The 20,327-nt window shown below is 47.9% G+C and overlaps 1 protein-coding gene across 7 annotated transcripts in view; it reads left to right on the top strand.

Annotated features, from left to right (window-relative positions):
• LOC144137770 (ATP-sensitive inward rectifier potassium channel 12-like) overlaps positions 1-19,935 on the top strand; it is a 179,357-nt gene extending 159,422 nt beyond the window's left edge. For all 7 annotated transcript variants that reach the window (XM_077669730.1, XM_077669734.1, XM_077669732.1 and 4 more), the window contains exons 5-9: positions 1,843-2,043; positions 2,655-2,939; positions 6,231-6,578; positions 12,114-12,343; positions 15,656-19,935. In XM_077669730.1, coding sequence (XP_077525856.1) covers positions 1,843-2,043; positions 2,655-2,939; positions 6,231-6,578; positions 12,114-12,343; position 15,656 — 1,065 coding nt within the window. In that variant the 3' untranslated portion in view covers positions 15,657-19,935. The remainder of the gene's footprint in view (positions 1-1,842; positions 2,044-2,654; positions 2,940-6,230; positions 6,579-12,113; positions 12,344-15,655) is intronic.
• The last annotated feature ends 392 nt before the right edge of the window (positions 19,936-20,327 follow it).

Genomic DNA, 20,327 nt, shown 5'->3' with positions numbered 1-20,327 from the left:
CACTTTTTCCCCCGCAGATGTTAACTCCAAATGGCTGCTGTTAGCCTCAACTGTAGTTTATGGCCTAGTTTTTAGGTGAAGCTGTGCAGGCATTTAGAGGGTGTTTTTTCGGATGGAATCAGTGCAAACGAAACGAAGAGAGGGGAAGAAACATAAGGACGGTCGCTGGTCTAACAACTCATGTTACACATGTTGGATTTATCACGTAGCCATAGCTTTAGCCATGAAAAACATTATGGCTTCTGAGTGCATGACAAACTTCCCCACTGCACTACAGCTAACCTGAAGTTGATATTGGGAAGTGTTCGGAATTTTTCAGCAGGCTATTCGACCGAAAATGGTACCCTGGAGCCAATGTGCAGCGAGTTCATACATAGTTTCACGAAGCCTGCCTGTGCAGAAGGAGCTAACATGAGGCCAAATGTGAAGAATATGCAAGATCTTTCAAGTGACAAAGATTTAGTTTCATTTATATGCATCAAGTTGACAATTCCTGAACCATATACTGGGTCTTTACAGTGACATTTCACCCGTTGTTTACGGGTAGTCGCAAGATTCTCCACACCACAGGAATACATGTGAGCAAGAAATGCCAGATTGCCTCTCAGGGAGTTCGTAGAGAGTCCGGGACTGATAATTGAAAACCCCTACTGTTGTTGCATAACGACTTCTGTTGAGCACTATTTGGCTTGCAAGTTTTTTCTACTCCCCCTTTGCATTTTTTTCTTCGTTCACGGGTTGCCATTTATAATTAGAGTAAAAAAGGGAGACCTAAACAGGGATTGAGAAGAAAGTGAGCAAAAGGGTACGAAAGGCAGTAAAGGAAAGGACAGTGAAGAGTAATCATAGCGGGAACGGTGCGTCCTATCAGCAGTCCCTCACACAGGTCAACAACCAATAGACTACCTTCACTGCACACACTGCCAAGAATGGCCTTGGTCCCACAGTGGATGATCAGCATCCTCCTCGGCAATAGGTCGGCCGGTCAAGACTGCATTTGTGTGAGAGGAGCTTCCTCCTCCTGGAAACAGCGCAAGGCAGGGAGCAGGACATTAGAGGGCAGAGATTTTTGAGCTAAAGAAAACAACGGAACCTGACGGCGGTAACTTGGCAAGGATTCACATAAGGCGAAGGGAAAATGTGGTCGGCAAAGTGGTTACAAACATTCAGGCTGTGCTCTTGCAACCACTCTATAGAGATCTTGAACTGTGACCATGGATACGCTGACAGACTCAATGCATCACCAAGCTACTTCAGGTGCTTCACTGTGTTGATTGAACTAGCATAGGTACACGTTATCTTGCGTCGTACAATGCTTACAGCATTGACATCACAACGTACGCCTAAGAGTACGAGTACAGGTGACGACGTCTGGGTGGGTGAGGTTCATGCCTCTGCCTGTCTCAATTCTCCTTGTGATTATTTACTCATTGCAGATTACTAATTATAACCAGTACCACCACAACATAAACTAGAATGGTCTCAGCAGCTCAGGGGACATAGTACATGCCCATTAGTTCAGTAACACTTGATGTTGGGATGGTTGGTATTGGTAAATACTGGAACAGAAAGTGGTTTTGACTTGCAGGGGACAAATAGTAGAAAAAATTCAACATACATAACGGCTGATGCATCCTGTGCGCTTCAGCTTCACTCGTTCTGTATGTTGAATTCTTTTTAGTGTCTGTTCCCTGCACGTGAAAAGCACCCTCCGTCCCAGAATGTGCGAGCCCTTGCTTCACGCTGAGGCAAGACGGCCACAAGCACTTTACTGGCGGTGCGTACTTTTTCGGCAGTGGGGTGCAGTGCACTGCATTGCAGCACATTCTGCTTTTGGCACAGGTGGACATCCAGTGGAGGTGGAACCTGATGGTGTTCTCCATGGGCTTCATCCTCAGCTGGCTGGTGTTCGCCATCATCTGGTGGCTCATCATGTTTGCACACGGCGACTTCGACCCCCACGATGAGGGCGAAAAGTGGACGCCTTGCATCGTGGATGTCACCTCGTTCACCTCTGCGTTCCTCTTTTCTCTCGAGACACAGGTATGGATGTGTGGTGTTTCCTGCATGCACGTTGCTGACAGTGCAAGAGCTCTGGATTCTGCAACATTTGTGTCATTAGCAGAGGGGACATTCTGAATGAAGGCCTCTGCAGATTGACTGTGGAGGATCTCAGCCAGATTGTCAAAATGCAGGCAGCCCCTGCTACCTCAGTAATTATTTGTCAGTTAGTTGTTGCGCTTTCTAACGAGTGTTGAACACTTTTAAAACTGTAGTTTGCATTTGCAGTCTCGATGGTGTAGCCCCAGTGTAGCTTCAAAACATTGTAATTGCGTTCTTTCGGGTGGATGGTTTGCGTGTTAGTGCCTTGTTGCACTTGTGCCCTTGTTTGCACTGTTCCCATTCACCATGTCTTACCAACTGGCCCATGATTTTCCTTTAGCGGGTAGGGTGCAGCTATGACTCTGTTTTGAGCTTCTTCGGGAAGTGCTGGCTTCTAGCCCCATTTTGACTCCTCGTGTGGGGAGTTCGGGCTGTTCGCGCACTGGCCTCGGGCCCCGCAGCACAGTGAGCTTTTTTGGGGAGTGCTGGCGGCTTTTCGACTCCTCTTTTGGGGAGCGCTGTTCACGCCCTGGCCTCGTCCCCCCCCGCAGCACACCATTGGCTACGGCAGCCGCGCCATCACGCCCGAGTGCCCGGAGGCCGTGTTCATCCTGTGCATGCAGTCCATCACGGGCGTCATGATCCAGTGCTTCATGGCGGGCATTGTGTTTGCCAAGCTGTCGCGGCCCAAGAAGCGCTCGCAGACGCTGCTCTTCTCGCGCAACGCCGTCGTGTGCTTGCGCGACGGCAAGCTGTGCCTGCTCTTCCGGGTGGGCGACATGCGCAAGTCGCACATCATTGGCACCTCCATCTCGGCACAGATCATCCGCAGGAAGGTCAGTGTGCTTGCACATATGGCGAGCATGGGGAGAACGCTTTGGATTGGCCTCCTCTCCAGAAATGTCTCAGCTTTGGTAATGCAGCTGGTTGAAGGGGCTGTAAAGACAAACTGCAATTTTTGTTCATTAACGAGTCTTTCTTGCCCTGATAACAGTGATGATTGTGTTATCGCAAAATTCCATCAAATAATGGATATATTTACGGAAACAGACCTAGGTACCGAGGGGCAGAGCCTCCTGCGGCGAGGCTGATGCTTTACTCCCCCTTTACCCCCCGAAGTGCCATTGCTAGAGTTCTGCTGCCTACGTCAATTGAGGTTTCTCTTGAATTGCCTCTACCTTTTGACTTAAATTTTATTGTAGCTAAAAGCTTACCGCATTATTGTCGGTGTGGACGTGCACTGCTTTCAATTCATACTTTCCATTTATCCCTTCATATCCTTACCATATGAGGACAAGCACACTAGGAGCACCAGCGGTGGTTGCATCATCCGCAACTTATTTCGGTTTTTAAACTTTTGACTGGGAATGCCATGTACACACAAAATACATTTAAATATGCACACACAAATAACCATATTATACTTTTTAAAGAGAAGGGCATGGCCTACGAGCATTCGTTTTCTAATGTTAGAGAGAGAGAGAGAGAATAGTCTTTAAAGGAGCCATGAAGACATAATACAAGTTTGTTTTATTCGAAAGATTTCGCGTTTTATTGTGCCCACAGTGCTTGTCCGGCAGCAAATGCTGCCGCGTTCACTGAGAAATTGATCAATTTAGGTTAAAATTTTGATTCTCGCGCCAAATCGTGGGTTTTCGTAATGTCAGCAATGATGTCAGAAGCCCGTGTATTCAAGCGAACTTCCACTGCGTCATTCGGGTTCGCGGCCTCGCTGTCCGTCAGCCCTCCCAGATGGCGCTGCTATAGTCATCCACGTCAGAGACCGCCGAATGGAGACTGGCTATGGGTGAAAAAAGCACCCTGCAGTTGTACCGCGACAACAAGACGGCGATATGCAGGGAGGCTATGTTCCACGACAGCACGGACGGCGGGTTGCTCTTCGAGGCCCGAGCGGGCGCGCTGCGGACATTAACGTATCGGCGCCGCTATGAGTCATCCCCTGACGTTCAAGCCGCGAGGTGCAGAGTGTGTGGTGAAGCAGAGGAGTCAATTGAACACATCGTGCTCCTATGTGACTCGCTGCAGCCGAAGCACCCAGATGGCGTGAGTCTGCCAGAGGCGCTGGGGTTCGTCGCTGCAGGTGCCGCCGCCGGTCGCAACGCTGCGCTGCAGGTGACAAAGGAAAGGCTCCAGCGGTGGTTTAAGGAGACCCGCCGGCGAGACTGACAGGGCGTCGGGATTGTGAGTGGTGTGCCGTTGACTGCGCTGGTTCAAGGAGACCCGCCGGCGAGACTACCTTCGAGAGTGTGCGTGTTGTGCCGTTGACTGTCGTGCAGTCGTGTTGAGTGATGGGTGGCTACAGCGTACTGGCTGCTCGTGCGCCCTTCGACTTTTGTGGTTCTGGATTTAATAGTTATTGGGAAGTGTGGGTTTGTAGAGGGGTATGTAACGCATGTGTGTAGGTATGTATATATATATATGTATCACTATGCGCATAGGACATTTTATCTATGTTGTTCCTTTACTCTCCTTATGTACCTTGTTTTATGTTGTGTTCTGTGTTCTATTTTGTGTTCTATTTTGAGTGCTGGTACGCTTGATGTATGCATTAGGCTAGGGCATTTCATGTCCGCCCGTTCCAAAGGGAGAAGCCCCATAATCATCATCATCATCATCATCATCACGAACCGTTGTCCACCATTGCTTTGTTTTTGAGGGTATTTGCACCTGGCTTGTTTTCATTACTGTAAAAAGTGATCGTCTTGTGAAGCCTGGGGTATCCTCGACAAACAGGGTCACGTAAGACAACGCCGCTTACGCCAATCGGCCAGTGTCCTGTAAAACAACTTCAAAGTGGTGGAGTGCTGTGCAGCTAAAACAAACGTAGTGTGCCCAGTACCAACAGCAGTGCGCATCAGTACTTCTATGCTTACGTGCGTTTTCGTAACTTTCATTGTTTACCGCACCGTTCTTACTGCTGAAAAATGAATATGCATTACACTTAAGCGCAAATAGTTCGTTCGGAAAGCCTGTAAGCCGAACCTAATTTACGTTTGCTTTTCCCGTCCTCAGCTGGGCTCGTGTGACATCATAGGTTCTGTTGCGAGAAATGAGCTAGTGGGTCGCACGGCCATTCCGTTTTTTCCTAGTTATGTAGCTTATTTGAGCGAAGTGTGCGTTAACAGTGGTGTCAGTATGATTCTATCAAAGCAATCTCTCGAATGAACCGAACTTGTGTTTTGTCCTCATGGCTCCTTTAATGATACTGCCACTGGTGAGATTAGCCTGGCCAAGGCGCCTAGCTTGCTACACCAGATGTATGAAAAAAAATGAAATCGATGAAGAGATGATTATAATGACTGTGATGCGCTCATTAATGGAGTCCTGGTTAAAGAGTCTGATCAAGTCCTGTGCTTCGCAGGAAAGACAGTAGAGCTTTTTTCGCTCGAGTTGCTCATTTAGAGTTTGACCAAGGGCCTAGCACGTCACTTCTAATGTTAGGGGCTGCCTATGCACAGGGAATGAATATGTTGCTGTATGTTTCATCCTCATTCTCATCATCCACAACCTACTCAGGCCCACTGCAGGGCGGATTCACCTCGCTTTAAATTGCTTTGCGTGCTTTTTTGAGCCTGAAAAAAGGCTGCAATCTTCAGTGACCCCTTGAGCAGAGTTTTTTATCTGCAGCTTGTCAAATGCATGCGAGTGTTCTATGCCTCATTATTGCTACTTATTCCAGTAGTCAATCCTAACGACTCATGAGAAAAAAAGCTCTTGTAATAAGCTACATTAATTAGGGATGGAGACATTGATCCTTAGTGGCTTAAATGTGCAGAACTGTTGATGCTGCTGCAGGCATTCGCAGTGGGAAGCCAACTAGGAGCTTTTACAGATGAGTCTGTGTGCAAATGCACGAGTGCGCAATTTTAACTGCTTACGAGCATGACGAGCAGCTTTTTTTGGCACCAAGGGCACTGAAAGATGAGACACAGGATAAGCAAACACTGGACAAATGCTAGAAACAAACAAAAAACATACAAACGCCAGACATGTCCAGCGTTCGTCCCGTGTTTTCTTTTTCTCTCTGTGTCTTGTCTTTCAGTGCTAGAATACAGTGTCCGTGGCATCAATTGGTAACCAACTGGCCCAACCTTCCGCCCGTGCAGGTGACTGCGGAAGGCGAGGTGATCCCGTACTACCACACGCAGCTGGACGTGCGCTTCGACGCGGGCACGGACAGCATCCTGTTCATCTGGCCGGCCACCATCGTGCACGAGATCAACGACACGAGCCCCTTCTACAACATGTCCGCCGAGGACGTGCTGCGCGAGAAGTTTGAGATCGTGGTCATCCTGGAGGGCACCATCGAGTCCACGGGCCAGTCCATCCAGGCACGCTCCTCGTACCTGCCCTCGGAGCTGCTGTGGGGCCACCGCTTCGAGCAGCTCGTGCGCTTCCAGAAGGACTCCTCCGAGTACCTCGTGGACTACAGCAAGTTCAACAACACCTACGAGGTAGGTGCTGCTTCTGGCGGTCACCGTAAAGGTGCAAAGGGATTTGCACCCCTAAGGGGAACTGTTTGTAACTGGCACCCGTACACCCTAGCAAAAACACAAGAACACCCTTTTGAGAGGTGTTTTGGCATTTGTAACACCCTTACACACACCCTTTTAAGGGCATTTTTCTTTTTTTTGATAGGGAGTAAGGGTGTTATAGACAAATAGTGAGACACAATTACGGTGTACACTGTGAAATGATGTACACTCTTAAGGGTGTTTTTGTCAATAACTAACGCCCTTCATCTTAGCAAAAACAAAAAACATCCCTTTCAAGGGTGGTTTAAATGACAAAGCACCCCTTTTCTTGTGGTTTTGCTAGGGTGTAAGGGCGTTAGTCCCACTATGCACCCTGAAAGGGTGTTTTTTTGTTTTCTTGGTTGGGTGTAAGGGTGTTAGTTGCAGTCTTTTACACCAATGTAATTTTATGCACTTTTTGCCCCAATTTTGTCGATACATTTTTAGATGCGACTGCATCTCATTCACTCGCCTTGTCCCTCCATACGGCGTTGTTGTTGTCCGTCCACACCCCTCCCCCATTCTCCTCGCCGCGCGAGCTGCGCTGTCCGCCGCTCACCCCCTCTCCTCTCCGATAGCGAACACTCTCTCGCGAGGGTCATTGGATTGGATTCGATTGGCTTGGCTTGGCTTGGATTTGGATTGGATTAAAGTGGATTGTGTTGCGTCATAGCCGCGGCAGGGGGTTCACAGCACGTTTCATGCGATGGGAGAATCAACCTAACGGAAACAACAACGGAACCCCCTATGCGTCGCATCTACACAGGGGTTCCCGCGACGGGAGGTGGGAGTAATTTTATCCCATCATAATATGGTGCTCTTGACCTGAAACGCACTTATGCCAATAAACTCCATTAAAGAAAGAAGATAGACAGTGACTATTCCCCGGGGATGCTGGTCTTGAGGACTGAAAATTTGCCAAACAATCTATTTTCTGTATTACCGTATTTTCCGGTCTATAAGTCGCGCCTTTGTATAAGTCGCACCCCCCTCAAAATGACAGTTTTTCCGAAAAAAACGTATATAAGTCGCACCGGTGTATAAGACGCACCGGTGTACAAGACGCACTTGTTAATTAGGTAAACTCACAGTGAATCAGATCGTTAGAAAGAGCGGCGAAAGTGCATGGTTGCGGCGGCCGCCGCCTATCAACGCATTGCCCGGTGAGGAGGGCTAGACACGTGCATCTCCCGTCCAAAGTCTTGACAGAACAAAGTTCTCAAAAATGATTTATTAATACTCACAGATGGCATGTACTTACAAACGGTGTTAGGCAAAACCATCAAAGTCTTCTTCCTCCGACTCGCTAACAAACAATTCAGCAACTTCAAGTGGGAGTTCCACCAGCACATCACTATCACCCTCCGACTCGCTGATATCTTCTTCGCCAACATCGTCACGACTCGCGGAACGGATCCTTCCAGCCTTTATGAACCCGGCTACAGCTGCTTTTGTAGAAATGGAGTCCCAAGAGTCGGAAACCCATTTGGACACCTCTCCAAACGTCGCGCGTCTCTTGCGTGCTGCCGTAAATAAACGCAATTAAGGTGTCATGGCGGACGGAAGTGACGCAACCGGAAGCGGCCTGAAAATCGAAACTTATCAGCGAGCTGTCATTTTAAAAATTAGCAGCACGTTTACCTCCTTCAGAGTAACTCTGTGTGATAATTTATAAGCTGCATTTTATTTTTGCTATCCAGTTTGATGTTACTTTGAATTTATTCTGAACTGTAGTTACTGCGCATGGCAGAAAGTGACGCGCGGTTGTCGCAGGCCATTATCATTGTTTTCGACTGGAATAAACTGCTAATTCATTGATTTAATGCCCTGAAGCGACATATGGGCTATGAGAAACACAGTAGCGGTGGGCTTCGGATTCATTTTGACCATAGAGCTGTGTCTCCTAACATGCGCTGCGCAGGCGCGGCCGCTGCGACCCAGAATTCTTCCATACATAAGTCGCACCGGTGGATAAGACGCACCAACGAAAATTTCAGAAAAAAACCGCGACCTATACACCGGAAAATACGGTAATTTTATTTACAGTCTAGAGCCTTCAAAGAGTGTACCTGCAAAATATTATAGCTGAACCATAAGTATTTGCAGAGCTGTCGCCCTTTGAAGTTGCCTAAATGACCACTTCCACCTATGTTCCAAAACTTCGTGCCTTGTTTTCTCAGGACCAACTTTTTTTCTGCAAGATCAACTGTCGGGTACAATAGCTAGCTTGGGATGTACTGATCAGATTTATATCATTTTTACTGCATTAGAAAGATTATGAACTGAACAGTGCAATAAAACCACAAAAGTATAGCATATTTTTTTGCTAGCACAATTTTTTATGCAGTTATTTTTACGAAAACTTTGTTAATTGATGACCTGGCCTTTAATAAGTTTAGTGTTTGTCGAAACAATGCTAAAATTACTGCAGTGGTATAGTTGCACTTCCTGGTCCTTCTAGAGCACAAAGGGATAACAAGTATTATTTTGCAGATAGATAATGAAAAAATTTCCCGAAATGGAATGGCATAACATGTTGAACAGCTCCGAACTTACACCACATCGATGAAAACTGACTGCATATTTGTGCTCAGGATGTTAAAATACACGTAATGTGTGGCACATAGGTAAAAAAATAAAGAAAAAAATGTCCTCAAGACCAAGTGCAAGGTGGCCGCAATCGGTACGTGTTATCACATCTGCTTTGGGGCTGCAATGTGCAGATCATTTTGTGGGGTATTGTGCGTGGATTTTTTGGTGGCATACGTTGGTAGCACAGAGCAGACGCGACGCAAGAGAGACAGTTGACAGTTGAGGGGGCGCCACTGCAACTGATTTTATTTTGGCGCCATATCCCTGACCATGTACAGTCGCCCAAAAACGAAAGGTGATCATGCGAGCGAGGGGCCTCCAGTTCAGGGCGCAAAAGTGAACAGTGCATTCTTCGAGGCATGCTCAAATTCATATTAGTAGGACATGCAACCTCAAAAATTTGAGCATGTCTCGAAGCATGCACCGTTCGCTTTTGCGCCCTGAACTGGAGGCCGCTCGCTCGCATGATCACCTTTCGTTTTTGGGCGACACTACCGAGAGCTGAGCATGTGCAGCAAGTCTCGTAACATAGGTGCAATAAAAAAAGGAAAACAAAGGCACTTAAGAGTTATCTTTAACAAATACAGATATTACTTGGGTGTCCTTATTTTCTTTTGTACAGTCATGGCCAAATGAAATGTGGGCATGAAAATATGAACCAGCACACACAACATTGAAAAATACTGTTTGTGGGAGTTCATTACTGGCTCACTATTGCTATATTTGAAAAGCCACATTTTCCAACTTTGTTGCTGTGACTAAATCGCACATCCATTTGACTCCCATGGAAAAAAATCGCACTATTGGTGTGCTCTGGTTTATATTTTTGTGCTCACGTTTCATTTGTCTATGACTGTACATGTTAAAAAACATGCTGTGCAAGTTTGGCTCTGGGTAAATGCAATAGTGCCCCAATTATACCCGCCGCGGTGGCTCAGTGGCTAAGGCGTTGCGCTGCTGAGCACGAGATCGCGGGTTAGATTCCCGGCCGTGGCGGCTGCTTTTCTGACGGAGGCGAAAAGCAATAACGTCCATGTGTACGAGATTTCGGCGCACATTAAAGATCCCCAGGTGGTCAAAATTATTCCAGAGCCCTCCACTACGGCGCGCCTCATCGCCTACATTGCGGTGGCGCATTAAACCCTACAATCAAATCAATCAGAACCCCAATTATTCCACTATATCGGGGCCGTGAAAAAGCGTCCTAAATTAAGAAGAAGAAATGGACGTGGGCAGGGCATGTAATACGAAGGCAAGATAACTGGTGGTCATTAAGGGTAACAGAGTGGATCCCTAGAGAAGGCAAGCGTTGCAAGGGGCGGCATAAAGTTAGATGGGCAGATGGGATCGAGAAGTTTGCTGGGATAAATTGGTCACAGTTGGCACAGGACCGAGGTAATTGGAGAATAATGGGAGAGGCCTTTGCCCTGCAGTGGGCGTAGGTAGGCTGGTGATGAGGATGATGATACAAAATCCGAACAACAACAATCGCGCCTATAAATACAGTTTCGCGAGACGGATTTGTAACAAACTTAGTTCTAAACTACGAACTAATGCTTTGCAAGGCACTAAAAAAACTAAATGCAAAAAGGATAGTGTGGTCCAGGTGCCAACCACGCTGCATTAAAGCAAACCTTGTACCGCAGTCCACCGCTGTGATTCCCGCAAGCCATTGCTAATTGTGGCACAGACGATCACGACGGACACATGTGGAAGCATAAGCCTGTCAGCACAACCTCGTTGGCGATTCACTGCTGAGTGGGAGAAATGAACGCTGCCCCCGTGACCGCTGTGCAACAAGAGAAGACGCCAGCGAGATGAGCGGAAAAGCGATCATGCAGCGGAGCGGGCGGCTGCTGAAGGGGAGAGAATCGAAAGATGAGACGGAGGCCAAAGCAGAACCGACTGAGTGGGCTCAAGGTCAGCACACCAGGCCTGAAGCACTTTCATTTCGTTCGCCGGTCAGTTGCACGCATTGTAATAAGTGGTTTATTTTACCGTAGAACGCATACAAAAGTACACAGTGCCATAGCTGTTCATCGTTATGTCCGGTATATTGTTATACATGGCATCGTTATAAGTGCACTCGGCTGTATACCCTTCCCCAAAGAGATCATCGTTGCAGTTGGTGAGGTGCTTTAAGAATGTAAAAAAATTGGGCTGAAGTTTAGTAATATACAGATTAAACTCGCAATATCCAAATCAGGGTGTTGATGTACAAAATATTTTTAATTGAATAGTGGAGGAGCTTCTCCATTTTTGCTTTTATTATAATCAATTTATGCAATAATTTGACACTTCGTGGTAACTTCGTACGTCCACATGTTGTACATTCTTTGGATGTACAGAAATGTATATCCTTTGTACATCCATTGCTGGATGTCCACTGAAAGCCTGCAAATGTACATCCAAGCATGGACATATAGTGAACATACACTGGCCATCCAAACTTGAGCTTGGATGTTCAGCTGTTTTCCAGATGTACCAAGGACTTCCGTGGTTGTTTGGGTAATGGCGGCCTTCTGAGCCCAACAGTAACAAAAGGTTCCAATAGATGGCACGCGAGCAGTGGAATGTGGCAAAAGCCCATCGACTTGACCAAACCTGCACTGTGTTTATCGTGGGAGGAGTGAGATGGGAGGGGTGGGCGAGCTGAGAAGAAATGCATTTACGTGGTGGGGGCTTTCATCTTCCCATGACATTTGCAGTGAAGTGGGCAGGGCCCATTTACAGGGCCCATTTGTTGACGCTCACACAGCAGGCGGAGTCATGCAGGCAGACGGAGTAGCAAGAAAGGGGAGCTGCTTCCTGTGGGCCATGCATCAGCAGGGTGTACAAGGACGCGCTTGCTTCAGCTCAGTGCGTGTCCTTCCTTTGCTGCAGGTGGAGACGCCCCTGTGCAGTGCGCGGGACTTCTACGAGTACCAGCGCATGCTGCGCAGTGCCCCCCGCATGGTCACCCTGGGTGGCACGCCCCTGGCAGCCATGGCCCCCGAGGACCGGAACCTGCAGTCCGGTCAGCAGCAGCAGCCTCCGCTCAAGAGGGTCTCGCCCGAGAAGTTCCTCAACACAGCTGGGCACCTGATACCGCTCCAGCTGCCCAAGGAGCTCTGGTGAGCAGGAGTGCCTCAGGGGCCGTCTCTAGGCCCAGCGCTCATTTAGTCGCCCCATAGACACCCTTGCATGTGGGCTGAACTTGCTACATGAGTCGTCCAACTTGGAAGCTGTTGCATGGTACTGGCTATCAGGGTGACATTCCTGGCTCATCTTCCCTGTCTGCCCAACGCGGTGGCTCAGTGGCTAAGGCACTGTGCTGCTGAGCCCAAGGATGCGGGCTAGATCCCAGCTGCGGTGGCTGCTTTTCACATGGAGGGGGCGAAAAGCGAGAATGCCCGTGTGTACGAGAATTCGGCTCGCGTTAAAGATCCCCAGGAGGTCAAAATTAATCCGGAGCCCTCCACTACTGCGCGCCTCATAGCCCAGATGTAGCTGTGGCGTGTTACACCCCCAGAATATGAGTTTGAGTTTAGCTTTCGTGAGACTGAAGAATGCTAGCTGACCCTTTCACCAGCTTGTATCGTGACTTCAGCCTCTTGATCTTACAGGGGCACTAAAGTGTAAAATAGCAAGTTGGCGGTAGATTGCAGTGTTGTGAATACAAATATACTACCCACAACAGCAGCACTACCGTGAAATATTGCGCAAGTGCCCCCACTTGACATGGGGATAGTTCAGGGAATTTTGGGGAGTGGGCCCATGTTCGGAAAAGCCCCGTAATTCCAAGTGGCGGCGTGGGAATGTTAACCCCCCTACCCCCGCCCAGAAAACAAATAATGCAGTGCATTGCAGAAAAACACATTTTTAATGAAGGTAAAGACTGTGTAGCCCCTCTTGGAGCAACCGGTGCTGGCAATTTGCACGGTGTTCTCGCCAACCCCATTGTTGGTCCTGTTATCTATTGTAACCATCATGTGGTCCATGACCCAACAAAATCTTTGTGCTGCAAGCCGTGTGCTATTTTAACAGCTTCTTCTGACAGAAGCCTGTTACTCACAGCACGCCCTGCACTTCTCTTTTGCTAATAAAACTAAAAAAAGTGTCATCTTCATCTTCACTGAACACTGGCACTTTTTTGCTCAACTTTCGCTGAAGCTTGGCCTTGCCGGTGTTCTGCTGCAGCAAACTCTCACACTTTTTGTCCCACTCACTTATCCTGTTTCGATCTTAACCGAAGCAACGAGAAGTCGCGTGCATTTCTTTTTTACGGTGTGGCGATGCTATTCCACGACTTCAATTTCCTTCTTATCTGTGTACACATGCACGTCCTCCGCGAAGCACACTTGGCAATGTCGGGTGACAATAATCAAATGGCGAGCGTGCGTAGACTTTGCGGCATGCCGTGTGCTCTTGGAGGAGTGGATTTTGTGTTAGACAAGAGCGCAGTCAGAACGGTTTCACTGGTTTTGGCCATCGGAGCTGTTGGGGGAGGGGGAGCGCTTGTTTGGCAGTACGCAAAAGCTCGAAATACTCGGAATATGGCAGGGGTGCGCTTGCACGGGTGGGGGCGCTTAAAAAAAAATTAACTCTTTTGTTGCGGCAGAAAAATGGCTGGTGCTTCCACAATAAAATTGTTTTCTCTTCAGCACCGGGACACATTTAGCATTGTTATATACACGAAATTGTAGCTTATAGTTTGCCCTTTAAAATGCATAGCAGCAGTTTTCTGGGAGGTACAATTATTCAGAGTTCAGTTGTCAAATAAACAAAACAAAAAATGCACAAACACTGTAGAAATAGGCAATCGTACTAAGCCAGAAAATTATTTTAGGAAATCTGAAATATACAGGTTGTTTGTATGTACCTTAGCTGTCATTCATATATACATCAATACTGTGCACCATGTTCCGGAGTTTTGAAGGCCCGTCAATCTAGCGGCCTTGACGGTTGTTCCACTCAGCCTTGACGGCCTTGACGGTTGTGCCTTCTTTTTTCGTTACAGACGTTGCAGCTCCTTCTCTTATCCGCCATTTTTGGCTGGTGTTGTACAGGATCCGGGGGCACAAAGGGGGCGTATCCTTGTGACACTTCGTTGTGCTCACATGTCTGCTTCATCGGAACTAAAATCTGATGATCCCGCATTGTTGCTGCAGTCATCACTGTTGCTTGGGTCAGAGAAATCAGCAGGGGCAGCTGCCGAACTCCCAGCGATGGTAGACAGCCTCTGTGCAGCACAGCGTGAGGTGGACACCACTTCCTCCCAACTCGGAGCTACCTTGGGTTCAAACTTAGTATGCCCCTGCAAAGTAGGATCCTGCAGAACACGTCCTGACGACGAGACAGCAATTTCTCGGCACTCCTTGTAACAAAGTGCATTCTTTTATGTGCGTTTACTTCACTTTTTTTTTTCTGCGTCATTCTGTGTGCTGTAGCATTTTGATAGGCCACCCCTTTGTGGTGCCCAACGGGACTGAGGGTATGCTAGCACAAAGACAAAGATAATTCCACTCGTTTTCAAGGGCAATAAGGTATCATTTCACCCGACTGCCAGTTAACCCATCCACCTCTGTTGGCTGCACAGCCAGTGTGAGTGAAGGAATTGTCTCCCGTAGGGGTTCCAGTTCTACTGCACGCTCACTTGGGGTGACCTAGCGGCCACTGATGGGGAAGGGCTCGCTTTCACGCTGCCACAGAGGGAGGTGGCAGTTGTGTGCTGTCCCGGGAACGGCCACAGCAGCTGACCGCGTTCTTTTCACCACTTGGCCTGGCATGCGTGTGGCTGTCTGTCCCTTGTGACAGCCAATTTATCAACAAGGGGGCACTTTTTTTTTTCTTGTTCAGTCTGCAGGAAGCTTTCCAGAAATTCCTGACTTGACTAGCTATACCTTTATGTTGATAAAACAAGTTGAAATGGGTCTTTTTGGCAACACGACGTATTAAAACTCTTGCAGCCGCAGGCAACTTTCGAGATGGTCCACGATGCCACACTTGTTGAAGTGCAGCTCGCCTAGACACTAGTGCCAGATTAGAATATCAGGCCTGCCACAGTGGCTAAGGAGTTGTGCTACCGAGTCCAAGGACATGGGTTTGGTCCCGGCCATGGTCGCTGCTTTTCTGGTGGACGTGGAAAGCAAAAACGCCCGTATGTCGAGACTGCGGCACACGTTAAAGATCCCCGGGGGGGTCAAAACTAATATGGAGCCCTCAGTTTCGGCGTGCCTCATAGCCCGAGTGTAGCTTCGGTGCATAAAGCCATAACCAACCAGATTAAGTGTATCAGCAGAAAACTCTACGGCCCCTCTACGGGCTGAGTGGCCCATGAGAATTGTTCCAGAGTAATCCCAAATCAGAGGGCCAGCAGCTAGCTTTGCACACAAATGGCTGCTCGCCAAAAGTTCATTCCTTTCTTTTGTGCCCATTCTTTTCAGACACTCTGCACAGGGCCCCAACCTGGAGCCTTTCTCAAGTGTAGACCAACCTTGAAATGAGTGTGCCTTCCTGCCAAGTGCAGCAATTCCTGAGCGCATAGTAGTGACAGGCCTCTCTGGCGGTGTGTCGCCGACGAGGCGTCGTGTTTCTGCGGTGCCCTGCTGACACCGTCCACCAAGGAGAGCAGCGCCTTCTCAACAAAGGGCGCCCTGGTGCGTGGACGGCCCAGCACGAGGTGGCCGCCGCAACAGCCTCTTCAAGCCTTTCTAGTTGCCCGTGTCTGGTGAGGACTGCTGTCGTAATGCATTTCCCACCACGGTGCTAACGAGTGGCACTGTGCCAGGGATCGAGAGACGGGGCCTGGGAAAAAGTGCATTTGTTCGTGTGGCGGACAGCTTGGGAGAGAAGACGGCCTTTCCTGCGAGCTGTGTCTGCCTTTTAAGGGGCAAAAAAATGACATGGCGTATGGCTGGACACCAGATCGCCAACCGACCAAGCAATAAGTGAGGTGACAAACGCGCACAACATGTTCAACAAGCACCGTCGAAGTGTAGAACCCTGCAGATCCAAGTGCCTGTGTCCGACAAACAGTCGCGCCATTCTGTACAGAGAGCATTTTTGACAGGGTCTGGCCACACTGGGGTGCAAACGTGACTGCATGGCAATCGTTACACTGTGCCCCCTCGCACACAGAGCTGACGAGTTTTTGCATGGCCAGCAAGTGCGGTATACATTGACAAACTTTTTGGAATTGCCCTATTAAGCCCATTCTAAGCTTTGTCACCTCGAAACATTGCCCCCAAGCTATCTTTCTTAAACTGAGGTGACATTGAGCCATGCTGTGTGAAAAAGGGGTTGCAGCTCAACAGAAGTCGAGAGGTCTGGTAGTAAATAATGTCTATTTGTATCATATTTTTTCATGCCAGTTTTAAAGTTTGGAGGTTATTGTGTTGCTACAAAGAATGCTGGAGAGTGGTGCTTCGGGAGAGCCCCTGTGGCAGCTGGATTTTATTAGCCATCAGACGGGTAATGTCGTCCCCAGAACAGCACTGCGTTGTGGCTGCCAAGAGCAACCAAGCAAAACATTGAAGCCCATGTGAAAGAGGCCGTCCGTTGTGGCCGCAGGGAGCTGTGCTCAGGTGCAGCAGCCACAAGTGGCGAGAGTGGCTTAGAAAACTGGGACAGTGTGCATATATTGGCGGTTTCGAAAAAACTTCTTGAGACATGACTGTCTGCATGTTCTTTGCAATAACCATGCTGTTTTTCCAGCAAGTGTACCAATTTGAGGTGCTGGTGTGATAGAGTAATGTAAGCATATTGTAGAGTAGTGTATTGTAAACTGAAATGATGGCTGCTTCAGTGCACGTTCAGTCTAGAGGTGTATTCCTACAAACCATGTTTTTGCTTGCATAATGTGTCTTTGAATGCCTGTTGTAATACAGTCTTCCAGAGTGGCAAAAAGTAACGACTGCACACCAGTGCGGGGCATAGTAATATAACGTAAAACACATTTTAAAACGCGCATAAAAAACCTCCGGTTGTACTTACATGCAAGTACAATATCTCGTGAAAATATTGCCCTTGCGTAATGCTGCATGCTTGATCGGCTAGAAACTGTCTGAGCTGCTAGATATAGAGTCGCCAACAAAATCTTTGTGCAGGCCTGTTGTAGGTTTTGCACAGCCCTGCTATAAAAAAGCATGTGCAATCAGAAGTGTGGGTGCATTTCTCTTTTAAATGTTATTTTTTTACATGAGAATGCAACTCGTGAGGTTGTCATCTGCTAGTTTGCAATGGCTGGCAGATGCACAACAAATTATTTTGTCAAAAATGTTTTGAAGCTTTTATAAAAGAACATGAGATCAACGACCTACAAAGAGTTCTTATTATGTTGCAGTGAAAAGCATGTGCCCAGAAGAATGAAGAATTTAGTGTACAAAGCTAGAACCACGCCTGTAAATGTAGAAGTGATGTCAGTGGAGAAAAAAAAAATCCTTTAAAAATGCCAAGGACAAGTGTTCTGAAAGTGCGGCTCACGTACTCATTAGGTGGCTGTCGTAAGTACCGCAAAGACCATCTGGCTCTGTAATATGGCTTCCAGTTTGTGCAACAGTGGTTAGATGGGCCTTTAGTGGAATAGTGTACCTGCCTAGAAGAACTTGGCCTTGCAGTGTTCATGCCAAGAGAGTTCAGGGTGTTACAGCCTTGTGCAGAAACAGCAGATGCTGGTCTATTTCTTTCTTTTGTGCGTACTGACGTGTCAAATGAAAAAAACTGCGCAGCCGAAATTCCAGTGCTGTGAATGCTGTGCCCACGGAAATGTCCCACACTGGGGAGCCCTCGTACCCAGAGGTGGAGCTGGCATATCACTGCACTAAGCTCTGGTATGGTTGACGCCAGTGGCTGACTGTGGCAGTTCGCCGTGGTCATGTGTGCCTTTGCTTGGTGGCCTTCCTATCCAAGGCTGTGCCTTTCGCATTTTATGTGTATAATATTGAACCCAGCCGGAGAGTCCAAAACACCATTCCCTCAAGTGCAAATGACAACCTGAGTTTGTTTGCGAGACCGATTTCCGAAACATTGGAGACTCTCTCCCGGTGGCAATAGCAATAACTTTGACCATTTCCTGAGTGGTAGCAATAACATCCAGTTTGCATGAATGGCAGCCCGTGATGAAAATGTCGGCTTTTCTTGGTGCATAGAATGTAAAGAACAGCTTGCATCAAGCGTGTCTGAGACTTGCATTATGGTCATTTTGAAGCAAACAGTGCTTGTATTTAACTACCCTGTACCAACTGCTCTTGTGTTTAGGATACGCTTCCCTGCTCCCTAGGGAGGCCTCGCCAAAGCTTTCCCTGGCATGGAAATGGCTTCGCGTCGAGTGTGATGCCATGAGGAACAAATGCCCCACTGTGCTGGTCTAGGCTGCAGGACTCGTGCCGCCATTCATGCTAATGCGACTTTCTTGAGTAGCAAAAGAAGCGCAACCACTGCTCTTGTTGCCTTATCGCAAGGGTCAGGCAGAGGAGCCTTCACGGAAGATTCATTTCCGCTCCTTCACTGAGGGAGGCACGCAGCCCGAGCCCTGTAGGCAAGGCAACAACTCCAACCGTGGCAGGTGCTTCAGTTGCTCAACGTCTATCACAGCTAAGAATTCCGAGAGCATGGCAAGACCTCCTGTTAGCATAGGCAGCGGTAATTCGGGCTTTCTTTACAAAATGACATGCACTGCAACGAGTCTCAGCCGAGGAGGGGGGTCTTGTCTGCGATTCACGAGTCGCAAGCCAATAATAGGCTCATTGGTTGGCTCGACCAGTCTCGCTGCAGTGTAACATTTACACTGTAGCTGCTGCTGGGAGCACACAGTGATGATGGAATAGTACTGCCTCACTGTTTGAGTAAATGCAATGCACATCCCTGTGGCGCAAACGGGTCGAGTGATAAACGCAGCTGGATTTGTGTTGCTAGCACTACCATGCTTCATTCCAAGCTGTGGCGATGCTTGTTTCAAGTTGGAGATATCTCTCGTGGCGTTGGATTCTGCGCACTGTGGAGGCCAACCCTGCCGTTAATACAAGCTTCGTGACTGGTTTAGCGAGCAATCCTGCAGCGTCGGGCATCCATTGGCTGGATGTCGAGGCTGCCTGCAAGAAAATGGAAGCCGCTGTACACATTTAGAGCTGCACTCTGCGAGGGCAGCATGTCCGGTACCTTCGGTAATTAGGCAAACACCTTCATGTCTTGTTGTCCAATTCCAGCTGGAGCACGTTGTTGAACCCTGATTGCTGACACATTGCAGCACGCAGTTTTGCATGTTCTGCTACTGTTGTGTTCTCGGTATTTGCAACTGGGACCAAATAGGGAATTGTGACTAACCTCGCCTTGAGGAGTGTGTACAATAATGAATGGTTTTTCCAAAAGAACGAAACATTCGCTTGCGGCAATGACATTGTGGGTGACGATAAGAATGGAAAGCACCAAAGTGTACAGCGAAGTGAAGTTTTTTACTTTTTTCTTCTCTTTACATCATTTTCGTTGATAACAGTATTGGGACCCGAGTCACATAAACCTGTGCACATATATTTTTGAAGGGCAGTGAACAAGGGACCAACTATATGTAGGGTCACTTTGATGGGTTCTTTTTCGCTGACATTTTTTAAGTACCAGTTGCCAAAGTTGTTTTGTTTTGCTGTTGTGCCGTTTTAGCTGTCTTTTCCCATTTGTTTTGTGTACATAGAGTGAGAGAGGGAGACAGAAAATAAAATGCATTTTGTAGCGTCATGTGTCCCATTTTTCCACTCCTTGCATGCACTGAAAAGGGTGTCAAATACCGAAATCTGGCACTCAAGCAACAATGAAGACAGCATGCAATTTTGCCCCGGTTAAATGAAAGTGAGGGTGAAATGAAACGTACATCAGGTGTTCCAGAAACTGCATTTGACCAGACTAGATAACCGGAAAAGAACCAATTAAAGCACTGGGTATCTGAAATAGGGCAATTATACCCCAAAAGGAACCTGACAATTTTCAATCTTATGGATATGGTTCAAAAATTTATTACCCTAGCAGAGGTGAGCTGAGAAGTAATAACCTCCATTTGTCTTGGGGGGGGGGGGGGGGGGGGGGGGGAATTTTCGTCTTTGCAGTGGTTTCCAAAGGTCTGTGTGAGAC

This window comes from Haemaphysalis longicornis, unplaced genomic scaffold (assembly GCF_048455015.1).
Source record: "Haemaphysalis longicornis isolate Haplotype H1 unplaced genomic scaffold, Haemaphysalis longicornis Haplotype H1 scaffold_5, whole genome shotgun sequence".
Classification (NCBI taxonomy): Eukaryota; Metazoa; Arthropoda; class Arachnida; order Ixodida; family Ixodidae; genus Haemaphysalis; species Haemaphysalis longicornis.
Note: the sequence above shows the minus strand (reverse complement) of the source record. Positions and strands in the feature narration are given on the sequence as shown.